General features: G+C 48.6%; 1 protein-coding gene across 1 annotated transcript in view; it reads left to right on the forward strand.

Moving 5' to 3' along the window:
• Positions 1–27,387, forward strand: part of PCSK6 (proprotein convertase subtilisin/kexin type 6) — a 1,232,090-nt gene that overhangs the window by 585,717 nt on the left and 618,986 nt on the right. Inside the window, exons 4-5 of the mRNA XM_069625020.1 lie at positions 5,234–5,377; positions 15,241–15,317. Coding sequence (XP_069481121.1) covers positions 5,234–5,377; positions 15,241–15,317 — 221 coding nt within the window. The remainder of the gene's footprint in view (positions 1–5,233; positions 5,378–15,240; positions 15,318–27,387) is intronic.

The raw sequence follows: 27,387 nt of genomic DNA on the forward strand, positions 1-27,387 counted from the left end.
CAGTTCGCCGGAGCTGCCTGTGACCTGTGCCCATGTTCTCACTCAAAGGCGGAGCCCGATTCAACAAGCCTTATGCTGAACGGGCGGTGGGGGTTACGGGGCTGGAACAAACGAGCCCGCCTGATCTAAGGCGAGCCAGTACCCGAGGCTAAACTAGGCTAGCCGCGATGCGATTCATTGTTAAATCAGCCAGCAGCCTGCAAATACTTCCGACTCAGGTGCCGCCTCAAGTGGCGTTCACTTAGCTGTCTCGAATCCAGAAGCTGGGAGCCTGGAGCAGAGCTAGTATTGGGGTCCGAGGTCTGCTCAGATAAAATGCACTCATGTCGTAATATGCCCTAAACTAGTTCATGTTGTTTGTTTTATTTGTAAAGCGCACCTGACCCGTAGGTATCTGGGCGCTGGTAAGTAACCCATGTAAAGCCTACGTGCGAGTCAGGCCCGTCCGAGTGTGATTCACTGGAGAAGGGAGTTGCTTAAGAGCTTCAGACGGTATGCTCTGCATTCTCCAGCTGGGAATAAACTGGTCGATATCCAGCTCCGAAAGACCACAGAAGCCCTGACATCAATGAGCTTGTGTACCTTCCACTGCCATGCTCTCGTGGTTTTCTCAGCTGCACCTCCGAGGAGCGGGAGATGCCAGGCAGGCCAGCAGCTGTCAAAATGGTGTGTTCTTGGGGAAGGTTTAGGGCCTTGATGCTTGTGCCGTTGCTTGCTAATGCAGGAGGTGCTTCAAAGGTAGAGCGTGCAGGACCACACGCCATATAGCAGCTCGTTAACCTTTAACCAGTGGACCCATATGCCGACAGGGTGGTAACATGCCCTCGGTGAAAATACGCCCCATGCTTTTCCCTCACAAGGTAGTACACGAGACATTGGGTGAGTGTTGGCAATAAAAGGCTGTGGGATTTTATTGCACAGTTATGGTCATAACAAACATCATCATAATGACAGTAACCATAATATGCTGTACTTTTGGGCATCAGGTCCTAAGGTTACCCCCTCTGGCTGGTGCCACCATTCTTGTCCCACGACAGTGTGGTCACCGTACAGTGACATGTCTTCTTTCTGTTTCTTCTCGTCCTTTTTCTTTGGGTGGGAGGGTTCTGGGAAAAAGAAAGAGACTCTGAGTGCACAGAATACTCTTTGGTTTGGGTCCCCGTGCAGGGACCACAAACTGGTTCAGTTTTTTGCTGCCAAAGCAGCTTCTTATATAGGACCCAGGGGCTGTCCCCTGAATCCTTCTGTGTGGGGTCAGGGGCTGTGGTGCCAGCCCCCTGGCCGGCTGATGCCGACAACAAGTTGCACCTTACGGTGCCTGACAACTGCTCCCCTGCCTACTTCCTGTCTTTGGGCCCTGATGCTTGGCATCCCTGTGGGAGGAGAGCAAGGTGTTGATTTATGCCTTGCCTTACCCTCTGTGTTTCCCAGTTAGGCGACTGCATGCTGCTTTTGTAGTTTGGTGGGGGAGAGGGGGAGCACTAGCCCATTTGTTGGGCTGCTGCTCCCCCTCTCCCCTGCCTGGCTGCCATGGGGCACAGGTTTCCAGGCCACGCCTGGTGCCTGCGGCGTTGCCCATAATTCAATGCAGTGGCAAAGTTCCCCACACATGTCGGTTCACAAGATGTAGAGCCGGCATAGCTGCGGCCAACCCCCACACAGACATTTTGCTTAAAAAATGTGCAATTCATTGATTCAATCTCGAACCCAACAAGTCTGACTGTATCCTTTTCTTATGCAGGACTTGAGCATCACCACTGTTGACAAACCGACTACAAGAAAAGCCACATACCCTGTACTCACTGCATTATTTGTTTCCAACACTATGGGCCTCATTACACAGACGAGGTAACCATGGCGTTATTAGCGCCATGGTTGCCGCCGGTATTTTACTGAGTCCGCCATGGTGAATGGTGGAATTACCGCCCTATTCCAAGGTGTGTGGGGGCGGTAATTCCCCATTCACCATGGCCCTTCCCGATTCCCATTTTTGCCCCCATAGGGCTCAATGGGAATGGGGAAGGCAGTAATTACAGTACCTCAAATTGCGAGTACCGTAATAACCTCCAAGGTCCCTTTGCGGGTCCTGTCCTTTAACGGCTGGTAAAACCAGCCGTTAAGGTAGGGTCCCACAAAGGGAACTTGTAGTAAGGCGGTAAGGGTTTACCGGCACTGGTACCCTTACCGGTACCGGTAAACCCTTACCGCCATCCGTGTAATGAGGCCCTATGTATGCAAACCCCTCCGGGCTAGCTTCCTCCTCAGAGCTCCATGACCTACGAATAGCCAATGGGGTACGGGGTCCCCCGGTGCCTCCTTTTCAAGATCTGTTGCAATACCCACGTTTGTACTGTTTATACATCGGCTAGTCTTTTACCCTATGGCAAGCGTTTCTTTCTGGTGTGGGGGAACTATGTAGTGCTTTGCAGTTTACTCGGGTCTAACCGCATTCAGTCATCAGGCAGGGAGGTTGCACCAACAGCCACTGAGAACATTAGGTCGTTTTAGGTGAAAAGGAACTTGTACTGAACTGTGTCCTTAGAATACACTAGAACACTTTATTTACATTGTATTGAATTTGATGTGTTAAATGATGGTAACACTGTGCACGTTTTAGAGATCAGGTATGTAGTAGTCTACCCTAAAATAGTTGCGTGGTTTTAGCGTTTGCCCTTTGTTCGCGTGCCCTTCCCAGAAAATGCCCTACAGACTATTGCTTGGTAGAATGCCCGACAAATCTAAGGAAAAGCCACAGGCAAGGGGATAATGTCTTACTCCGCTCAACGTGCCAGATGGCAAGGAGGCACTCCCGCTGTTTACAGGTCAGGGCCATTGGTTTTGCTTTTTCCTGTGCTTCAGGATGGGAGACTCAAGTCTTCATAGTGGTTGATGTTTCGGGACTCTTCAGGCATGTGCACCAAACTGTGCATATTTAGCTAGCGCCAGGCTCTGTCATGCATGTACACCCAACTGTGCATGCTTAGCTAGCTCCAGGCTCTGTCAGGCATGTACACCCAACTGTGCATGCTTAGCTAGCTCCAGGCTCTGTCAGGCATGTACACCCAACTGTGCATGCTTAGCTAGTTCCAGGCTCTGTCAGGCATGTACACCTAACTGTGCATGCTTAGCTAGCTCCAGTCAGGCATGTGCACCCAACTGTGCAAGTTTAGCTAGCTTCAGGCTGTGTCAGGAATTTACACCCAACTGTGCATGCTTAGCTAGCTCCAGTCAGGCATGTGCACCCAACTGTGCATGTTTAGCTAGCTCCAGGCTCTGTCAGGCATGTACACCCAACTGTGCATGCGTAGCTAGCTCCAGGCTGTGTCAGGAATTTACATCCAACTGTGCATGCTTAGCTAGCTCCAGGCTCTGCCAGGCATGTGCACACAACTGTGCATGTTGAGCTAGCTCCAGGCTCTGCAGGCACGTGCACCCAACTGTGCATGTTTAGCTAGCTCCAGGCTCTTTCAGGCATGTGCACCCAACTGTGCATGTTTAGCTAGCTTCAGGCTCTGTCAGGCATGTGCACCCAACTGTGCATGTTTAGCTAGCTCCAGGCTCTTTCAGGCATGTACATTCAACTGTGCATGCTAAGCTAGCTCCAGGCTCTGTCAGGCATATGCACCGAACTGTGCATGTTTAGCTAGCTCCAGGCACTGTCAGGCATGTGCACCAAACTGTGCATGCTTAGCTAGCTCCGGGCTCTTTCAGGCATGTGCACCGAACTGTGCAAGTTTAGCTAGCTCCAGGCTCTGTCAGGCATGTGCACAGAAATGTGCATGCTTAGCTAACTCCAGGCTCATTCAGGCATGTGCACCGAACTGTGCAAGTTAAGCTAGCTCCAGGCCCTGTCTTGAGAGCTGGCCATTTTATACTGGACCAAATGCTGGACATTTTTCAGATTGGTGTTATGGGATCCGCATTTCAGCCATGCCCAGTCCTGCATTTCAACGTTGACCACGCAGTGACCTTTGAGCTGATACTAAAAATGGCTTCCTGTAGGCCACACACCTTGCCAAAAACCACAATGTTTCAGGTACTTATACTCTGCAGAAATGGATGCCTATTGGTAGATTGGACGTACCAGAGAATAGTGTCTAAATTGCATAGATATACTGACAAGAAGATCCAGAGGAAAAGTATCACAAATTAGTTATTTAGGATGATACATAATTGCTTAAAGAATAAATCATGAATTAATCAAAAAGAGCAGCAAATAAATGCAGGTAAAATCAAAACTATCAAGAGACGCTAAAGAAGTGACAACACCTCATTCACACGCATCACTCAGGAAATCTATCCTAATACAATCGTGATATGTTATGACATTTTATTCAGTGTTTTGTATAAATATGAATGTTGACTTGTTGCTGGACGATTGTATTAGGGTAGATTTCCTGAGTGAATGGTGTGCGTGGGCTGTTGTCGCTTCTTTTGTGTCCCTTGAAAGTTGTGATTTTACCTGCATTTGATTGCTGCTCTTTTTGATTCATTCATGATTTAGTCTTTAAACAATTATGTATCTTTCTAAATAAATAATTGTTGATCCTTTTCTTCTAAATGACGTCCTCTCGGTTTTCGTTTCAGTATATCTATACGGTTCCATGTCTTAAAATCGCAGAAAAAATGGCAGTGAATACAAAATTTCTTGGCAAAAATGCCATGGTTTCCCCCCCCACAATCATGTAAAGGATGCGGGGGACACCCCCACAACCTCAGCTCCCCTTAAATGGTATCATGGGGTACACCTTTACCGGGTCAAACCACTCAAACCACAGCATTTTTGCTGCAATTTATTTTACCAGCAAAATATTTGCTGCAATTTTATTACCTGATACCACCTATACGTGGTAGTTCCCTGTTCCAGAGAGTGTGGATTCTCCGCTCTTCAGCATAATAATAAGTTTCTGTTGCACCCAAATAGCACAAGCTTGCAGGTCTGTTGCCATCACCACAACCTTGTTGTCCTGCATTTGTGATGGTTGTAGACAGACTGCAGTGCAGAAGGTGAACCTGGAAGACTATGGTACATTCTGAACCCATGCTTTCTCTGCCCTGCGTCCTGTGTCCATTGCTTCAGCCCTCTGATTGTGAGTTTCAGTGTTGTATCAATGTGTGTTTCTCCTTGGTATGTTTTTACCCTTTACCGCTTGACGGGGCTTTTGGTTATTGCGGCCTGCTTCATTTTGTGCCCTTTCTTGATTTGTGTTTCCACGGGTGGGCCTGCCCTTAGCACTGTGACGATAAGACTGCGCGTTGCAGGTCCGAGATGAACATCTTTGCGGCCTGGCAGAGAGGCTACACCGGCAGAAACGTGGTGGTGACCATTCTTGATGACGGGGTGGAGAAGAACCACCCGGATCTCATACAGAACTACGTGAGTATAACTGGCATTCTGCGTCCACTCCTTTCATTGTTTTTAACTTTGAAACGTAACCTACACCGCAAATGTGATAAAGCTATTTGGGTATTACAATGGGTAGGAACCATATGGGTTCATTCGGCCAACCTGGCCAAACCCGAAACCTGTTGAATTACTCGCATGCATAGAGGTGGCTTGACCAAAAGCAAGCCCAACCCGGTCAGAGGTGTTGACTTATAAATGCAGGAAATGCAAAAGTAGATTGTAAAACCGTTCACGGATATCCATTGGGTCCAGACCAGGATGTCCATGGAGTCCAGACCAGGATGTCCAAGGAGTCCAGACCAGGATGTCCATGGAGTCCAGACCAGGATGTCCATTGAGTCCACTGGGAAAGGTGCATTGAATAAATGCACCTACTGGTCAAACACGCCTTACCTGTTTTTTAGAATGGGTCAAACAGGCCTTTATTATGCAGGTGTTCAGCGGGAGCCCTTGATTGGCACATGACGTTAAGTGCCTCCTTGGATCTTTTTTTTAGCAGAACCACTATGAAATGGCCCATTTCTGCCATGCAGGCTGCAATAGGCCCTGTGCAGGAGTTGGCCCTGCTGGTAACATCTCCCCTTTGACTTTGAATGTTCAGAGCTCATTTCACTCATGTGGGCAGAGGCGCGAGGGGTTGCGGGGGGGGGGGGGGTATCGAAGTCAGTGTCCAAAGTGGGCAGTGCAGAAAAGAAAATCTCAGTGAAGTGCCTTTGTAGTAGTAGTGAGCGGAAACTCTACCAAACGCGGAACGACAATGCTCAAGTGCTGAATCAGCGTTTTAGGTTTCTTCTGGTCGTGTCTCAAATAGGCAGTTTTACGAAAAGTTCCGACCAGCGGATCTTAAGTGAAATAATGGAGTTTGATGACCCTGAATCATCAAATTAAGTTGTGTAAAGTTGCCTTTTACCCTAGGATGACATCACTTGCATTTCCTATGTGTGCGTCTTTAATGATTAGAATAGTCATCATTCACATATTGGAGGCAGGCTTATGTCACAGCTGTGTGCTTACTCAGCAAAGTACACTTTATGATAGGATAGGTTATTTATAACGTGCTTAATACCCAGAGGTTTCTAAGCATGGAACCAGTGATCGAAACTGTGCTGCTCCGTGTCGTCTTGTTTCCAAGGCGAGCACGTTGCCCCTGGGGTATCCTCCCAACTTATGTCCCACGTTTGCAACTGTGATGAATCCAGTGGAGTCCTCACAGATTCCTCTTCGATGACCTCCCCCCTGTGGCCAGGGGACAACAGCCACTACCTGATCCTACCCTGGGGGTGGCTATATGAAGGAGGACCACATGGAGACAATGACCGAGGGAGGTGGTGACTTCATTGGGTGAGATGCAGTATTTCCCCCTTCTCCTCTGACGAAAACCCTCTAATACCCAAGTCTTTAATGGCCTATTGCCGCTTAACAATTCCCTCCTGCAGTAAAGGTCAGAAAATCTTTTTCTTGGAATCTCTCTAGTCGGTCCCCAATCTAGGACTCCGCCATTCGCAATTCATGTTTAACATTTCCTGGTGTTGATGAGGCGGTCCTAAGTGAAACTATCTTTTCAAAAAGATCTTTTCACTAAAAGACCGATTTAGAAAGACCACTCTGTGACCGCATGGAGCAGTCTTTCTAAATCGAACTGTCACGCCCCTGCCACGCACGAGTACGCAAAGGGGCTGACAGGCAGGTCGGGACCGGAAGTGCAGGACCAGGAGAACAAGTAAGTGTGTGGGTGCGGGTACGTGTGTGTGTTTGTGTGTGTGTGTGTGTGTGTGTGTGTGTGTGTGTGTTTTGGCTTGGGAGGGTGGTGGGTATTGGGGTGGGTGCTGGGGCTGAGAGATGGTGTGTGTGGGTACGGGTGTGTTGCTGTGAGTGTTGGTGTGTGTGTTGTGTGTGTATGTATGTGTTTTGGTTTGGGGGAGTGGGGACCTGGGGCTGAGATGAGGGGTCGTAGATGCGCGTTTGTTGGTGTGTGTATGTGTTTTGGTTTGGGGGACTGGGGGCCTGGAGGAAAATTGGGGGCTCCTGGTAAAACCTCTAAAAAAAATGTTTTTAAAACAAATATATATATATATATATATAATATATATATATATATATTTTTTTTACAAAGGGAAAACCGCATTTTAAAGTCTCAAGAGAAAAAGATCTTTACAATGCCGATTTTCCAATCAAAAGAAAATCGGTACATGTAAATCAGTCTTTTTCTTTTGGGACCTTTAAAAAGAGGTCTTTTCACATAAAACCAATGAGGCTTTTTGTAAAACTTTTGAGCAACATACAAGAAGCCCAATAACAGCTATGGACTTCAAGTCCCATAACTCGACACGTACTGAGACAAGGAAGAGGAGCAAAGAGTCTATGCAGAGCAGGAGTAGCCTGAAACTTAACACGCAGGCTAGTTGTTCTACAGGTCCTGAATTGCGTGGGATATGTAAAATGGCACAGGCAGTGAGACACAGGCACAGCGTGCAGGCGAAAGCAGCAAGGAAGAGGATGCCCAAAGCCTGGCAGCGGCTTGAGAATGCAAGGTTTATCTGCCGGCGAGCCGAGGGAGGGAGGGAGGGAGGAAGGGAGGTGCAGAAGGTAGACCTGAGGGACCGCGGAAGAGCTGGGAGCATAGTCCCAGGGATTCTCTATGGCCTAGCAGTGCTTTCTGAGTATAGAATGAGGGAGGTGCAGAAGGTAGACCTGAGGGACCGCGGAAGAGCTGGGAGCATAGTCCCAGGTATTCTCTATGGCCTAGCAGTGCTTTCTGAGTATAGAATAAGGGAGGTGCAGAAGGTAGACCTGAGGGACCGCGGAAGAGCTGGGAGCATAGTCCCAGGGATTCTCTATGGCCTAGCAGTGCTTTCTGAGTATAGAATGAGGGAGGTGCAGAAGGTAGACCTGAGGGACCGCGGAAGAGCTGGGAGCATAGTCCCAGGGATTCTCTATGGCCTAGCAGTGCTTTCTGAGTATAGAATGAGGTGGCTGGAGGAATTGGAGGGGAAGCTTCTTCGTACTATACTTGGTGTACCCTCATCTGTACCCAGTGCTTAAAGTGGGCCGGGGCCTGCCGGGGCCCGGCAGTCTCCAAAAAGTGGGACTGAGCCGGGGCCCTGCCAGGGCCCCCGTCCTACCGCAACATTGGTGGGATGCATTATCCCGTCGTGGCCGCAGCCTGCAATGAAGTCAGGCGAGCTGACAGAAGTGGCAGCCAGCCACAGCGACGCTTGTGACTGGCTGCCACTTCCATCAGTCATAGTAACTGCATCTGGTGACCCCTCGCGCGAGAGGTCACCAGAGGCAGTTACTGTCCCTTTGTTTCCGCAGGTCGCCGAGGTGTCTTTAACCCTCGGCGAACCTGGGGATTCCTCGACATATTTCGAGGTTTATAAAAGATGGCTTGAAAAGTACACATTTCAAGCCATCTTTTATAAGCCTGAAATGTTTAAAAAAGATGGCCTGAAAACTAGGCAAACCGTAGGGTATGCACACAAATATATATAAATGTTAGTGGGTGTTAGTCTTAGCAGTGCACGGTGGTGGCGCGAGTTATGGTTGCTTAGCTTACCATAACTGGCGAATTTCAAGGGTTTTTCGGTTTTACTTGGAACAATAACGTCCCTTTAACAAAGTTTTTTCACTGAATTTCATAGGTTTTAGTCGCGCAACTTTACCATAACGTCCCTTTAACAGTTTTTTCACTGAATTTCATAGGTTTTTAGTAGCGCAACCTAACCATAACGTCCCTTTAACAAAGTTTTTTTACTGAATTTCATAGGTTTTTAGTAGCGCAACTTAACCATAACGTCCCTTTAACAAAGTTTTTTTACTGAATTTCATAGGTTTATATTAGTGCAACTTAACCATAAAGTCACTTTAACACATTTTCTTTCACTGAATTTCATAGTTTTTTATTAGTGCAATGTAACCATAACGTCCTTTTCAATGGCGGAAGTCCACTACCATCCTAGGTTCTCAAAGTGGGAACCCGGGGTGGTAAAAAAAAGATTTTTCTTCCCAAACCGCGACGCCGCAGGCAGGCGTCCCGGTGTAGGAAGGAAAATCTTTTACCACGATGGACACCATCGAAAGGGAAGGCGGGGTGTATAAAGAGAACACAACAGGGCATCGGCGGGGGGTCGGGAAGACCAGGAGAGAGACACGGGGCATGAGTGGGGGGTAACACGAGGGAGACACTGGGCATGAGCGAGTGGTGGGGAAAAGGGAAAAGGAAGACAAGGGGCATGAGCGGGGGGTGGAGGGAAAGAAGGGAGACACGGGGCATGAGCGGGGAGTGGGGGGGAAAAGGAAGACACAGGGCATGAACGGGGGTGGGGGGTACAGGAGGGAGACACGGGGCATAAGAGGGGGTGGGGGGGAACAGGGCAGACACGGGGCTTGAGCAGGGGGTGGAGGAGGAAGAAGGGAGACATGGGGCATGAGCGGGGGTGGGGGGAAGAAGGGAGACATGGGGCATGAGCAGGGGGTGGGGGGAGAAGGAAGACACGGGGCATGAGCAGGGGGTGGGGGTGGAAAGAAGGGAGACACGGGGCATGAGCGGGGGGTGGGGGGGAGAAGGGAGACACGGTGCATGAGCGGGGGGTGGGGGGGAAAGAAGGGAGACACGGGGCATTAGCGGGGGTGGGGGGGAGGTGAAGGAAGACACGGGGCATGAGCGGGGGGTGGGGGGGAGAAGGGAGACACGGGGCATGAGCAGGGGTGGGGGGGAAGAAGGGAGACATGGTGCATGAGCGGGGGTGGGGGGAAAGAAGGAAGACACGGGGCATGAGCAGGGGGGTGGGGGGCAAGAAAAGAAACACGGACGGGGCATGAGCGGGGGGTGGGGGGTACAGGAGGGAGACACGGGGCAAGAGCGGGTAGTGGCGGGGTACAGGAGGGAGACACGGGGCATGAGCGGGGGGGTGGGGGGGAAGAAGGGAGACACGGGGCATGTGCGGGGGGTGGGGGGAAGAAGGGAGACACGGGGCATGAGCGGGGAGTGGGGGGGAGATGGGAGACACGGGGTATGAGCGGGGGGTGGGAAAGGAGGGAGACACGGGGCATGAGCGGGGGGTGGGGGAACACAAGGGAGACATAGGGCATGAGCGGGTGTGTGGGGGGGAAACGCCACACACGGGGCATGAGCAGGGGGTGGGGGGAACGGGAGGAACACACGGACCATGAGCGGGGAGTGGGGGGGACAGGGGAGACACAGGGCATGAGCGGGGGGGTACGGGGAACAGGGCACACGCGGGGCATGAGCGGGGGGTGGGGGGTGGGAAAGGAGGGAGACATGGGACTTGAGCGGGGGGTGGAGGGGAGGGGGAGAGACACACTTGGCATGAGCGGGGGGTGGGGGGAAGGGGAGACAGACAAAAACACGGACATGAGTTTGTGTGCCGGCGGCAGATCCCGCTCCTCGGCCCTCCGCTGGCCACCGTGTGCCGATGGCGTGAGCGGGGGCTGGAGGAACAGGGGAGACACGGAGCATGAGCGGGGGTGGGGCAGAATAGGGCAGACACAGGGCATGAGCGGGGGCTGGGGGGGTAACAGGAGACAGACACGGGCATGAGCGGGGGTGGGGGACCTACTGTGCAGGCGGCAGATGCCACTCCTGCTGACCTGACAAAGCCTAAAGCCTCTCATGCGAGAAAGAAAGATGGCAGGCGTCTCTGAAGCCACGACGCACTGCACGCTTTCACCGCATCCAATGAGAGAGCACGTCAGATGTCCGTGGACATCACGCAACCCGCTTGCCCAATCCCTGTCCGGAGCGAACAGGGAAGTGTGTCCGCGAAGCGAACACAGATATCACAAATTTTTTTTTACCTACTTTTTGGTCATTTTTTAAAAAACTACTGGATGGATTTTCACCAAATTTGCAAAAGCACTCTTTCCTGGTCCAAATTTGGTGAAAATCCATCCAGCGGTTTGGGCTGTAGGCGCAAGCAAAATTTTTTCCCATTCAGTCTATGAAGTATAAGAAATTTTGGGACCCACCTATAACTTATCCCCCCTGGACGAATCCTCACCAAACTTTGCAAAAAAATTCAGAGTGGGCCATATATGTTTTTTGCAAAGTTTGGTGAGGATTCGTCCAGGGGGAGCGAAGTTATAAGCCGCCCAAAAAGTGCTCTTCCTATGGAAACAGCAACTTATCCATAACTACATGGCCACTACTGTGGCCATGTAATATACACCAGAATCATTTTAATACATTAGACCTTTACACTAAACACCTAGGTGCAGTCCAACCTTCTGGAGCAAATTTTCGGAATCAGGTAAGCAATACCTTTTTTCCCTGCAGTACCTTAGGTTAGAAGAAAATGTTCCTGCTGGATGCTCTGCAATGTTGCAGCTCTGTACCCGACCTCCGGATTCCTTGGTCTGATGACTGAAGGCAGGACAAGGGACGGGATCTCTCAGCAACAATCTCGAGGGAGGACCTGTGGCATGTCTTTCAGCAACATTTTGGTTCACTCTGTGGTTTTGGTGCCTTTTCTGAAGCACCAACAAAGGACACGGACCGCCCAGTCAATCTTCTTCTCTTCCTGGAGTCCCGTACTCTGGTGAAGGGGTCTGGACGAGTTGGATTGGATCTCTGGAGTGTCCTTACAGGTTCAGCAAAGCTTTGGACGGATTCAGCCTTTCCACAATGATGCACTTGAAATGGGCAGCAGGTCTTCTGGTATTGGGGTTCTGCAGCTCTGGAAACTCCTAGGAACTCGGTAGATGGCTCAATTCAAAGTTTGTCTTGGGACTGGTTGTTCCCACCAGTCAAAGGTAAGGAGTCCTCCTCTTCAGAGCTCCTCTGTCGCATAGAAAACAGGGTCCGGACAGCAGTGATCATTTCAGTGTTGCCAAGGGGCTGCAGGCGTTTCTGGTCATCTTCGGTTGCTTCAGCTTCTAGTGGTCGGCTTGCTTTTCACTCCAGAAGCCTCACCTTTTATACAGCTCCAGCACACACTCCCCTGCAATCTCTCACAGCATTTAACAGAAAGGGGCATTTGGCTGTCCAATCTGGACAGCCAGATTCCTGTGGGAGCTGGTCCTATTAATGCATTCTGGCAGACAAAGGACAGGGGGGGGTGGAAAACTCCTCCCCCACTTCCTGCGTGCCCAGACACTCTGGAGCCTAGGCAGTGATACCCAAGGGTTCCCGCTAAAGGCAAAACACATACTGACCTGCCCCTCCCAGAATGGTATAATGGCTAACAAAGTACAGCGACTCTAGTAATGGTGAAAAAAGAAGGGAGGCCACAAGTTGGTATATGCGTGCCCCTATTGTGCTGTACCGAGGCTATGGACATAGCCTGCGGTATAGAAAATACACAATAGTTGGTAGAACATGCCCACTGCCACCAGCCATAACTAGGAGATTGTCTGTGACTTTAGTCACAGGAGTCACAGGAGCAGATAGAAGGGGGATACTAGGTATCCCTTTGGCACTCCTCATAAGGTGGTGTGTGCCAATCTCTCAGACTATACAGTTTTGGGAGAGACGCTAAGAATCTCTCTATCCTTAAGAACTGTAGTTACTTGAGGATATAGAAAAAGAATCTTAAAGGACGACCCTAAGGCTCCGCAGCAACACTGTCCACAAGGAGTAAAAACACTGATGCCTTTAAGAGCTATGGAGCAGACAGACTCCATAACACAGGTAGATTTACAAAGGATAGAGTTCCAAAAGACAGAGCCCACAAGAATGAATGAGTGCAGAAAGGCTCCACTCATTCGGGAGTAAAAGAAAAAGGTCCAGAAGTCCAGCAAAAAGTGCTGGAGGTTCCACTAGGAGAGGGGATAAAGCATGACTGTGATACATTTCGATGACAGTTGAATTTTGAATCTTGTTAGTGTTGTGTTCTGCCACATTAAGGTCTTCTCTTAATTTTTGAATGTTTTGAGTGTGGTGTTCCACCACATTGCATTTTTTTTCCACATCGCCGCCTGTTTGGCTAAATTTTGAATAGTGCTAGAATTGTGCTCCACACCATTGCACTTTCTTACCACAGTGCTTGGGGCCGGGCTAGAATTTTGAATCTCACTCTGTTGTTTTGTGCTACTGCATTGCACTTTCTTTCCACATTGCCAGGTATACCTCGCTGACGTTTGATCTGAATTATGGGTAATATCTATCCCAGTTGATAGCCAAACTACAGAGATGGGGGTCCCATGCCACTGTTGCTTGCTGGGAGACTGTCTTTGATCAAAGTTGTCATATTACCTAAACTCCTGTACCTCTTGCATAACATCCCAATTTTGCCTAGCTGCGCCTTCTTCATTGACCTTACTGGAGCGTGCTCCTCTTTTCGCTTGACTGGTGGACATGTCTGAATGCAGTGGGAACACCTGGGCTGTCCGTATGAAGTCGGGGGACTCGCTGCCCCAGACTAGGAGCTGTAGTGCCTGTCGGCACAGATCCATTATGTGACTTTTTGGGCGGCCGAGCAATCGGACGATCCGCATGTTTGTTTGGAGCGATTACAGGCGGTGCCTCCACCCCAAGTACTGCTGCTCGCAGGCGTTACATACAGATGCTCACATCCGCTGGAGCCGATGGGTGCGTCCCAGTTGGCCTGGGGGTAAATTGAATAAGAGATTGAATATTCTCGCCCATATGATAAATGTCTCCCCCTTTGAGGCATGCTGGCGGTGGCACCCTCTACAGATGGAGATGTGGAGGTGTTCTGAAGCAGGGGCCCACATTAGGGGATCTATACACGAACAACCGCTTCATTACCTGGGTTGACATCAAGATATTTGTCGGGGACACCTCATTACAATTGCTGAATTACTTTAGGTTCAGGGAAGCTATCACTGCACGTTGGCCGGTGTCTCCGGCTGAGACGCCCTCACATGTATGTTTGTCACATATTCTTTCTGAGGCTACTAGCAGGAGGAGTATATCCACACTTCATGAACTTGCACAATCTGCAGACATTGGGAGAGGCCTGATGTTCGAGCAAAGTGGGGTGGTGAGCTGGGAACCGACTTCACAGACTTACAGTTCAAGAATCCATGTTTCCTAACTAATGTTGTCTCACTGAATTCGAAATATCGTCTCATTCACTGGAAGGTATTGAACTGGCTGTATAACACTCCAGCTAGGCTTATCATGTTTCGCCCGGATATGGCCAAGATTTGTCCTAGGCACCGTAGCCTGCATGTTTCTTTGCTACATATGATGTGTGATTGCCCCAAACTGGGTGGGTATTGGTCTGAGGTTTGCCAAGCTCTTGCGGACATACTGGGCCGGCAGCTCCACCTGACAGCGCAAGAGTGTTTACTGGGACGCACCGGCAGGATGTCTATAGCGCAGCAGCCATTTCTAGGAGGGCCGCCCTGTTGCGGTGGACTTGGAAGGAGCCTCCAGCGCTAATGAACTGGTTGGATGATGTAATATGGGCTAATAATAATTAGGAACGGAATGTCTCATTGGTCCCTGGCAGCTGTCATCCTTACGATGTCTGGCAAGACTTTCGAGTGTATTTGGCAAAGAAGGCAGGGCCCTCAACTTTCCGCTGGTGCTTTCTATGTATGCTTGTTGTCATTATGTGCTATATGCTTGCTCTGATGATTGTACCTCACGCTGTGTGACATTGCTGTTGTGTAACTTCTGCTGTTTGCTCACCAGGTGCTTAACGGTAAGTATTGCTCAGTGGCAACGGTCTTGGAAGCAAGACGACTTAGAGCAACATGGGTTCGAATCCCAGGTCAGTGCTTAGAAACGTCTTTGGTATTAAGCGCGTAATAAAAAAGCAATTATAATTAATCACGTTAAAAAAAAAGATCTTGTGAATGCAATTATAATTTCATAATCTCTAATGAACTAAAATGTTTCTTAGGATCCACTTGCAAGTTACGACGTGAATGGGAATGACCAGGACCCAACTCCACGCTATGATGCCAGCAACGAGAACAAGTAGGTCACCTATCGGGAAGCCGGCTGATGGAGATGTACTTTGGTTCATTCACTCTGCTGTTTTGCTGATTGTTATCAACATAGGTGGCAATATGTCTCCCTACTGAACTAAATCAAAGCAAATTTGCTTTAAGATAGAAGCAGGCCTAAGGATACCCACTGCCACATCTCTTCACAGCATTGTTGTTGCACCCCTTTCCTACAGGCTTCACGATGTTGATAAGCTATCTCTGTGACTAAACACTTCCCTGCTGCCTCGGAAAGTGTGCTTTGAGCTTAGCTGTCAATGAACTGGCTTTTGCCTATTTAGTGGTTACTTTTACGTGTACAGAAGTTTGTCTGATTTGTAATCATATGCCTGAGAAAACATTGGCCTGTGGGGAAATCCCACATCAAGTTAAGTGAGATCACAAACTAAAGACCAGACTCAATCAGGTCCATTTTCCTATCACCCTCATAACTGACATGCAACGTCAGCAACATCCTTTGCGCAAGACCAGAGTGGGACCAGAGTGATCTGACGCCTAACCTCCACACCATACACAGGCATTGAATCCCTGTTTTCCCAAACCAACATAACTGCTAGCACATCCAATGGCCAGAACCCTACCGTGTCAGAGACGGGATTCCTCAAAAACTTCCTGTGCTGCAGTCTCCCAACATTCATCATATAAATGAAACTTAAGATAAGCAAGAACTCTGCTTTCCTGATTAATGCTAACATAACATGATCTCTCTTTACCAGTTTCCTGCAGATCAGAACAGTTATGCTGTGGTCTAGTTTATCAACCACAGGCACTACATCCTCTATCCCCAAAACTACTCACCCTTCTATTTCTTTTCTTACCACCTTGCTCTTCATACACACATCCCCCTGCACACTGCAGCTATACACCTGCTAGTACCCCGAACCCACATTCACAACTGTGGAGCCATGGAGAACTCGCTGAACGGGCTGCATCATGTTTATCCCAAATAAAACACTGCCTCCCGCTCCCTCCAATTCTGGTCCTAGACCCATGGATCTCCTGATATCCCAATGCTGGCATCTAATCGATCTTGGGTCTCCCATGTGGATGAATAGACACCCAACCACCTGGAAGCATGCTGGCACATACACTGGCATTCATCAATACTACTAGGTTTCACACTGTACCGCGGCCCCCCAGTTACCATGCATCACTTCACCCCTCCTTTCCAGAACCATGCAGCAACAGTTCAATAAACGTAAAGAATGTCCATATACAAAGCCTCACTAAATTAAAATCCATCCTATTATTTTTAATTTCATTTAAATCTGTTTGTGTTTAGTGAGCAGTGAATATATGCTCCATAAATAAACAAATGATATGTTAGAGAGCTTTGATTGTTGATGTGGTTAGTCTTTGATCTTTTTTTTTAACTAGGCCTTTACAATAATACAGAAAAACAATCTTTTGTTCCAACAACCAAAACCAGCACCTACGTTTCCATGATATGTAGGAGTCCTCCAATCTATTCTCACAAGAGCATAAAGGTTAGAGATTCCAAATCCACCATTAAGTGGAGGAATTGCAGGGTAGGGTAGTAAAGGAAAGACCCAGGGACAAGAAAAGCAGTGGAAGGGGAGATACAATGTGGCGAAGTATGAGGTGAGAGAATGTGTTAATGTTAAAGGATATTTGTACCGCGCACTATCGCCACCGGAGTGGTCCCCTGGCGCTCTAGGAGGTAAGTGAGGGACTCATTATTATGCTTGCATCCAAAAGTCTCTAGAACAGTGATCTTCAAACTTTTTTGTCCTGGTCCCACCCTGAGAAAAATGTGGCAATGCTGGTCCACCCAAAAATGCCAAATGGACAGTAAGTCCAAATGGATATGAATAATTGTGTGCCGTCTCTGCACCCTACTCCCAGTATAGGCCCTGGGCTCCCCACCTGCTCCCATCAGTCTCTGGGCTCCCTCGTCCCACTCCTAGCCCAGTCCCTGGGCTCTCCCCAGCCCACCACCCTCTTAAAGAGGCCAGTTCTTAGCCATAACTCCTCACAGCCAGCTTCTCTTGGAGGAAACTCTGATGTGTAAAAGACAGACACAAATAACGACTAGCCCGGGAGTAAGTTGTTTTAAACACCCATTTTACAGGCTGACAAAAGAATATCTCAGCTTTTCTTACATTTTAGACAACACTTATAGTGTGGCAATAATTACACAAAATTGTATGGTAATATGACCCTTCTTTTTTGATGAGCCAATTTACTTATACATCCCCTAACTTCCATTGGCCATAAACACTTCCTGAAACACATGACCATTTTCTGTCACAATTACCTAATTTATGCTAATCATCAGGACTAGGTGTTTTCCAAATTTCACTAAACCACTAGTCTTGTGTTGCAACTTTAAACCAGAAAAATAGGTTTTGAAAATGACATATTGCTTCAGAAATCTTAGCACACTGTATCCAAGACATAGATAAGCTTTCTGACTTTCTATTGGGTACCGCGCCTGGCTGATCTGCTTCAGCCAACTGCCAAATTGTATTTATAAAAAAACCTTTGAACACCACTGTTAGAAACTATATATTCCTACCATTTAAACTGCTGAATCACTGCATACTGGTTTCTGCCCAATGCACTCCATTTTATGCACACAACACTATATTTTTCTGTTTGCTCAACACTTCTAAAGCTTCAAGGGGCTTTGAGGCCTATAGCCATCTGTAATGCAAGGGCTGCCTTTTGCTGACCTTCATTGTATATCAGACATCTATATTCTGAATTAATTAGGTTGTGTGCAATGGAAGCATGTTCTTTATGTTTTATGTTTGTCCTAAATACATGTGTGTAGTCACCTATTTTCTAATTTACCTGCCTGTAATAAGGGCAGCCTGGCGGCCTCAATGAACAATGCTTCTTACTTTTACCACGTTGGACAGGTGGGCAGGACACGTGCCTGTGAATGACAATTTGACCTGTCTATTACCAGAGAGGGGGCAGATCTATTCCTCTTGACTCCCCACCCTACTCCCACCACTATGCCCTGCCCCCCCCCATCCGGCTCCCAACACAGTCCCTGGGCTTCCCCTCAACCCACCCCCTTCTCCCAGCACAGTCACAGGAGCAGTGTAGGGGCATAAATATTTCCCCCAGACCAAGTGTTGCAAGAGAGCCCGAACAAATCAAGGGGATGTTCAGGGTTTTCTCCCCCCCCCCTCAGGAGTTTTGTTTTAATAATGGATTAAAATGTTGCATTTTAGAGCATACATTCAAAAAATGGGGTAAAAAGCCAAATAGTTTACATTTGGTGCGGGGGGGGCCCAGGGGGTAGGCATGGCATTTTATCATTTTATACTAGACATCTATGTTAGATGTTCAGTAGAAAGATGCCATCCCTGTCCCCATGGCCTCATAGTGCCTAAAACATGCACACAATCAGAGTAGATACTAGAGTGCCTAAACATGCACACAATCAGAGTAGATACTAGAGATACTATATGTCCAGTAAAAAGATAACACCCCTGTCGCCTGGGCCTCACAATCCAAGTAAGTGTGTGTATGCAAGGGACTGGGGGGCCCAGGAGAAAACATGCTATTTTTTTAAAGGACATCTATGATAGATGTCCTGGGAAGAAATACCATCCCTGTGTCCAGGGCTCCACAGTACCTCAGAAGGAGAGATGATTTTGGCAGGTGCGTAGGGGGATTGTGCAACAAAGGCATTTTTAAAATGACTTTTTATTAAAACCCTCCCCTCCCAGCAACCCAGCGCTCGAGCTCCTGCATCATGAACAGGAATCGGGAAGCAAGAGCTTCCCGGGTCTGGCACATGCATGCAGGGACCTCAGCGTGGGTGCTGAAAGGACTTGCTCCAAACTGCTCTGTCTCTGTTCAAGGAGGTGCAGGAGCTCCCCCTCGCATATACAGACATGCAGTTCCCCAGCCAGCATTTTCATTGAGCTATGCAATATGGCGAAGCAAAATGCCCGCAGCCTTGCATGGCTCATTGAGCATGGCGGCTGGGGAACTGAACCTAAATTAACTTTCAAAGGGAAACAGTGTTTCCCTTTGACAGTTCAGCCAGCCCAGGAGCACTCCCTCAGCTGAGCTGGCTCCTCCATAATGGTGAGGGGGCCACTGGGTCCAGGCCCCTTTGGCCATTAAAGACTAGCCGCCCTGCCCTGGGCTACACCCTCACCGCGTTTTCTTTCCTCCCTTTAACATTTTTCTTTTTTACATTTTAGGCTGCGGTCTTGCGGCCCCCCGGGGGGGTGCACCCTACAGTTTGAATACCTCTGCTCTAGAAGGACGCAGAAAAAGAAGACCCTTTTAGCTAACAGACTCAGCACTGTGTGGGTGCCAAATCCCGCTTCACTCTTAGTTGTCTTCATTTTAACTGGGCCAACCCTCTAAAAGCCAACACCTGCATCAACTTCAAATTACAGAACAAGGACCAATAATGTATGTTTTCAGCTTTGTAAAGGCAGAAGTTTAAAAACCCAAATAGTCAACCAGTAAACAATATCCAGTTGGGAGCCTCAGTGGCACCAGATCGCCTCTCCAGCGCCACCGTCTTGAGAAAAAGTCCCTCGGCCTCTGGCTCTACAAAGACATGATGCCACCCTCTATGAAAAACCTTATCATACTAAACTGAGCCAGCAACTTCTATCATAATCTAGCACTTACAGATATCCATCATAGCACACCTTTTACACAAGAAGGAGTCACTCAAGTCTGGAAAGAGGAGAATCCTCTGCCCCTCAATCTAAAGAGACTTGGCACTGGCTGCTATGGCGACCGTTCTCTCGGACATTACAATTTCTTCGTACGAACACCACTTTTCCTCCATTGGTGCCATTTGGTGATTGTGTTGGGAGTGGATAGTCTTTTTGAATGAGTAACGGCATTCCATCATAGTGAATCATACGAGATCCAGGAGTGACTGCAAAGTAGGACACAAACTGAAGGCACCCAGCTGTGCTGGGACTCCAAACATGCTTATGTTAGCTGCTCATAGAAGCGTATCTGCACCTTCGAGTTTCCTATCAAGTGCGCATATACCATCCATTCTTTGATCTACATCATGCTCTGAAATTGAGTTTCCACGTTCATTACTTTCTCCACCAACTGTTTTCGATGGAGTCCCATTGCACTTGGTTCCAGGCTAACATCCACTGAAGTTCTAGAACGTTGCACTTTTTCTCCTGTTCTCCGCAGTGTAGAGATCACCTCCATGACATTTCGGAAACCTTTGACCATACCTACCGGCACGGTGCTGCATCCATGGTGGAATCTGAGTGGTTTGTGGGTAAGAAAAATCCCCTTTCACCTTCTTATTCGTTCAACAGTCCACTTTATTCTTGGTGTTCTCCATTTCCACCCTTGGATCCACCCCAGGCTTGCCCGTCTTTTATTGGTTCACTACCATAGGATTATTTGCTCACTCACATGATACACTAGGCAACGGTTCCCCCTGTGGAGAAGGCCCTTCAATGGCACCAGTTGATCCAGCACCTCCTCCTAGCTTGTCAGCTTGAGCAAGGCGCTGAGGTCAACCAGTATGGACCCCCTATATTTGGATGCCCCTGCTGGGGGAACTTGAAGAGCTTTTGGGAGGACTGACAGGGAGAAGTACCTCCCTCATCCACATGCGGTGCTCCACGCAGATTCCCAGACCGCAGCGCCGCCATGTTCCGCACCCTGCTGCTGCTCCTGCTTGCTAAATCATCTCAACTATCACCGCTAACAGGCTTAACAATCTCCACAGAGGACGGACGTAATTGGGGCTTAACCCCCAGGAGACCACACCTGCCAGCTCCTCATTAAACTTATCAGTGTGATGTGATGGAAACATGTAGGATGGGACATGGATCCGTTTTAGTGCTGCGAAAGGATACAACCGTAGAGCATGTGGGATGCCTGTGCAGAAAGTTCTGTTCAGTGTTTCTGCATTCAGTACCACAGAGCCTATTACGTGCTAAATCTTCTGTAACACAGATCTATTTCTAACAAAAAAGGCAACAATTGAGAGGAGGACGGCTCCAATCGGACATAAAGATGATGGACTGAAGTGACGAAGAGCTAAGTGAAATATTCCCAATGTGTAAGACACTTTTATGCTGTGTGTAAATTGGGGATATTAAAAATAAATTCTGTTTTTAAATATGCATTGTTTATTACATGCAGAGTAATTAACAGCATGAGGTGATAAAGACAGAACAAAACCAGGGATTACAAGAGAGCTAGGAATAAGCAAGGTCTAGAAGGCGGGCCTGTCTCTAAAGTTTGATGAGGAAGAAAGCACATCAATAACAGGGGCAGAAGTCACCAACTTGACTCGCAGCCGAACCGGATGGCTGGGTCCTGGGGCATTCGGAAGGGTGGAGAAGGGATGTGGTTGGCAAAGGAGCACATCTATACAGGTATCCCTTACGAGGGGGGTGAAATCATTAGTGATGGTGAAGTCTCCTTGAAAGTGGAGTGAGGGAAGCCAAGAGGAAACTAAAGATGCAAAGTGCCGATTGCGCATATAGGAAATGGAAAACAAGAAATGGAGGATGGTTTAGTTGAAGAGAGTTTGGGTGGGGGGGTGCATCTGTAGCCCAAAAAGTGAGTGGTATGACTCAAATGAAAGACTGAAAATAGAAGGAGACCGACGTGTAAGCTGGGTTTAGCCTGTATTCCTCGGGTATTCCCTTGTGCACCCTGGCCTTAAAGAGCATTCTGCTGACCCTTACTGCCTGGATGACTACCACCCTATCTCCATTACCCTCTTCCTAGGCAAACTCTTGGACAAGTTGGTCATCTCCAAACTGATCCACCACACTGAATCTGTTGGCTGTGTCCACGACCACCAGTCTGGCTTTAGAGCAGCCAAAGGTATGGAAACTGCTCTCCTGAACACCTGTGAAGACTTGTTCTCAAATCTCGATTCCAACTCTCCTTCCGTTCTCATCCTTCTCAATCTTTCCTCTGCCCTTGAAACGGCCAATCATGCTACCCTTATAAATCGTCTCTGTGATGGCTTTTGCATCACTGACGGGGCACTGGACTGGTTGACGTCCTTCCTAGCTGACTGACCTTCCCAGGTTTAACTAGCCCCTTTTCTCACCTCCGCCACACTCTCCACCAGGAGTGTCCCTCAAGGCTCTATCCTCTCACTGTGGCTCTTCAACATCTACCTTGCCCCTCTGGCCCACTTGATTTCCATCTTCTCTCCTCCCTTCCAGTGTTATGCAGATGATGCACAGCTCTCCTTCAAGCATCCCTCCACTTCCTCCTCTCTCATTCTTGACTGCTATTCAGGCATGGTGTGCTGCTAACAATCTCTTCCTTAAGTCCAGTTAGACTGAGATCCTTCTCACTGAGACCCCTGCCCCCTCCTACTCTCTGGCCTCCCTCAGTGGGTCCCCTGACCCACTTGTGAGGCTAAAAACCTTGCCGTCATCGTTGACTCCTCTCTCTTCTTCTCTCCTCACATCGTAGACCATGCCACGAAGGCCCACTTTCAGCAGCACCTCCTCAGAGGCATTCTCCCTTTCATCACCTTCCCCATGAAACTCATTTTCTCCAGAGCTCTGGTCCTCTCTAAGCTGCACTACTGCAACAGCCTCTTCCTCAATCTGCCTTTGTCCTTCCTTCGCCCCCTCAACTAAACCAGAATAGGACTGCAAGACTTATCCTTGGCCTCAAGCCCATGGACCACATCTCTCCAGCTCTAAAATCTCTCCACTGGCTCCCGGTTGTTGCGAGGATCAAGTTCAGGACTTTCTGCATCATCGACAAGGCTTTCTGGGGTCCTGTACCCCGCTTCCTGCAGCTCTCCCTCCCTAAATATCTGCCTGCTGGAGCCCTTCGGTCTTCTAGACTCCAACTCTCTGCAGATCAGACGCTTTTCCAAGCAGAGAGAGGGGGGTAGATCTCTCTCTTCGGCAGGAGCCTCCTCTGGAATGGCCTCCCTGCCCCTATCAGGCTTGAGCTGGATCTCCTTAAGTTTCCGGAAGCTTCTCAAGACCCTCCCTTTTCTCTTCTTCCTTCCCTCTCCCCTGCTAATGCCCCCATCTGCTACATTGACTGGCTGCCTTTTCCCATCTGATTCCTACAGGGCACCAGGCCATCCTCGCAGAGTCTACCCCAGCATCGCGGTCTCCCTAGCCCCCTGCCCCTAACCTGCACTTGCCCTTCCGGGCCCACTTCCCCTGACGACCATGGTGCGGTTTGCATCACTGCCGAGCCTGGTCCACCTGCGTCCTTTTACTTAGCATGTGGTCCTCACTCCCTGCATCCCATGGCACTTGCCCACCTGGCCTCCCCTTAGCACTTGCCTAGCCCCAGGGCCCCCACCCATGCATGTGTATGCCTCCACTCTGCCCTGTACTTCCCTCCTACCCTAGCATTATCCCTTCTGCCCCAACTGCCCCCTGCACCTCTTGTTACTGCACTTGCACTATCCGAATGACACGAGGCCTAGTAGAACCGTTATTGTTCTTTCCTGTTCCCCTCCCCTTTTTTGTCTTGTGGTGCCTTGAAACACCATTTGCTGTAATGGCGCTTTATAAATACCCAATAAAATTAAATAAAAGCAGACGCCGAAGCAGAGTGAAAGGCTGAAATTAAGTCAGAATCAAAACAGAGAGGGATAGGGGCCTTGGGGGCTGCGGGAGGGGGGCATTTTTAGAGAAAAGGGTATGAAAAGGATGAGCCTCTGTGGCCAATAGGTATTAGGAAAGTCGATGGGTGGTCGTGGCTAAAAGGTTAAAGAAATAATCATGAGGGAGATGAAGATGCCTGAAGAAAAGCACATTCCTAATAAAAGGCAGTCTCCAAAGGGCACGTTGATGGGGTGGTTAGCAATTCAGAATATTATCATCTGAGGGTATTGAGATATGCTAAAGCCTTCTTATCCCTAAAACATTACGAAGTCCTGCTGCGAGCCAACATCATGCCCCGGCTGGCTGACTGTAATGCCCTTCTCATGGGAGCCAACAAACAATGCGTAGTCAAACTGCAGATGATACAAAATGAAGCGGCCTGGATCATTCTTGGCATGCCTAGGCGAAAGCTTATCTCCAGAGCCAGGAAAAAGCTACACAGGCTGGCGATTTCAGCTAGACTCCGTTTCAGGCCCTATCTGTTGCCCACAGCTGCATACACGGGAAGGCGCCCATCTACCTCAAGAAATGCATAACACCCTGCATACCTTTCAGAGATCTGCGATCATCCACCCAAGGACAACTGGTTGTGTCACGTTCAAAAAAGCTAAAGGAAGTGGACAATCATTTGACGTCATTACGGCTCTCTCGTGGAATGCCCTACCCCAGAAATTACACTTGGAGAAATGTCACCTGGCATTTAAGAAACAGCTGAAGACCTGGCTGTTTGAATAAACTGCTCACTCTAGCATGATCTCCGAGTTCAATTGGCCGCGTTGCCGAACTGTTCCTGTCCTGGTGTTTGTGTTTCTGCTCCCTGATGCTGGCAGGGTTTGGCAGAAGGGATGCTGTGAATAAGTGGACATGGGTGATCTGGTCATATACAAGGTGGGAGTGGGGCGGATTGCAAATAGGAGGCAAGCCTCAAAAGATGCCACGCAGGCTTAAAGTAGCAGCTGTGCAGTAGAATGTTCTGAGAAACCAAATGTGTGCTCCTACCTGAGTTTTCTGGCCCTTTACTTGATAAGTAAAAGATTAGTTGCTTTATGGCAAAATGGGGAAATGGGAGCAAGTAGGTTTCCAGCCCAATGGAGTGAAACAAATGTGGTAGAACAACTAGGATCCTGATAAGCAACAGGTCAAGTGTTTGCCAGATAGTCTGTGGTACCATGGGTGTTTGAGTGAGTCGAGCTAGCTAACACACTTAAAGTACGCCACCCCCTCACTCCTCCACCACTCTGAAATCTAACTGTTTTATAGGTGAATGCCCTGGGTGCCAGTACTGATCCAGTAAGACTCATCTATTGTAAGACCCTCAAGAACTGCACAGTTCACCAGTTCACATGAGATGCCTTACCCTCCAACTCTTCTCATCCAAAGGCATCCTTACACAAGCAACAGCTCTGGGTGCCAATAGGGATCAAGTAAAACCATCTATTGTAAGACCCACTAGAACTGCACAGTTCACATGGGATACCTTACCCTCAACTCTCCTCCTCCAAAGGCATCCTTACACAAGCAACTGCTCTGGGTGCCAATAGGGATCCAGTAAGACCATCTGTTGTAAGAGCCACTAGAACTACTGCACCGTTCACATGGGATACCTTACCCTCCAACTATCCTCCTCAAAAGGCATCCTTATACAAGCAACTGTCTTGGGTGCCAATGGGGATCCAGTAAGAACCCATCTATTGTAAAACCCACAAGAACTGCACAGTTCACATGGGATACGTTACCGTCCAACTATCCTCCTCCAATGGCATCCTTATACAAGCAACTGTCCTGGGTGCCAATAGGGATCCAGTAAGACCCATCTATTGTAAGAGCCACTAGAACTCCTGCACAGTTCACATGGGATACCTTACCCTCCAACTCTCCTCCTCCAAAGGCAACCTTACACAAGCAACAGCTCTGGGTGCCAATAGAGATCCAGTAAGACCCATCTATTGTAAGACCCACAAGAACTGCACAGTGCACATGGGAACCTTACCCTCCAACTCTCCTCCTCCAAAGGCATATTTACATTCGATCTTCTAGACACTGAGCCAACATGCCCTGAAAGATCACAAAGACTTATCCCTGGAACCTTCTCAGCAACAATAGGACCCAGTCCAACACATAGGCCTCTATGTGCCCAAAGTCTACCCCTCCAGCCTCTGCTCCTGAGGAATGCCCTCACAACCTTTAAAGTACTGCCCAAATACAAGCATGAGTTTGTAGCCACCAGACAGATCTCGAGGGTACCAGAGTACTCCCATATAGTCAGACACTTCTACTCCTCACTCATTCTCAATCCTCGTCTGACACCACCATTACTCGGTGATCCCTGCCACTTTTAGCCTTGGCGGACATCCCACCAGGCTTTCTTCTCATGTAGTGAGGCAGTGACAAGCAATGGACTGGGGTGATGTTTAAGCAGAGCACTTTTCCACAGAACATAACTCTGCACTCCCTGTTTCTGCTCTACCTACTTGCTAACCTCCTTTCCGGACTCCTGTGCAAATGCCTGGGGCCCTCTCTGCACCTCCCCACAACCAGCGAGTCCGGAACCTGTTTTTAAAATGTTACGATCACTTCTCGGCGCTACTCTACCTGGATGTGACTGTTGTGAGTGGAGTCGAAGTGGGGTGTCCTTTCGTGGGGACCCCTGGTTCCCCGTTTTGGTGTTATCAGATCATGGTGTTCTTTCTTGGGGGTACCCCAGGTGACGCCCATCCTTTTTTTCGCTTTTTTGTGGAAACCTGGCCTGCAATATTGAAAAAAATGACAGTTTCCCAGGGAAACAAAGGCTGTGCTGAGTTGGAGCCAGGCTGGAACAAGATATGTGAGATGATGAATATGGAGTCAGTGGGCATCAGTGTCAAGGAGTCATAAGAAGTTCTAGTTCAACACAGGTTTATTAGTGCTGGTTACAGGGTTGGGCTACATTAGGAAAACTTCAATGGAAAACTTCAGTGACAACAAGACGATGCCTTCTTGATTTTATTAGTTCAGTCTTTTAGACTGCCAATCGCAATCCAGGTTCCCCCTCTAGTGTATACTGTCAATTCAGAGTTCTTGGGGTTTTAAGTGGTTTCCCCGCCACACTCATTTCTTGTCTCCATGTTTCAGTCTCTCGTCCTCCGTTTCACATATTCTGCTCTGGGAGTCTCCTTCCTGGGTCTCCACGCCCCATGTTCACACGCACCTTAAGCATGGTCAAGGGCAGGAGTTGTATATATGTGGACTAAACCTTCTACCTAAAACATGAGTAGAACAGGCCATTCAATGGATTGCCTTTCTCCTACAGATTCCTCATCTGATGAGGAATCTGCAGGAGAAGAATCCATAGAAAGAACATTACGGTTAGTCATTTCTCCTTTTAGTTGATAAGGCACGCATCTCACTGTATCGTCCCAGGGGCCATCCTTCGAAAAATGCATCGCAATTTCTGAACCGTTGTGG

Source organism: Ambystoma mexicanum, chromosome 11 (assembly GCF_040938575.1).
Source record: "Ambystoma mexicanum isolate Mex_15411 chromosome 11, UKY_AmexF1_1, whole genome shotgun sequence".
Lineage (NCBI taxonomy): Eukaryota > Metazoa > Chordata > Amphibia > Caudata > Ambystomatidae > Ambystoma > Ambystoma mexicanum.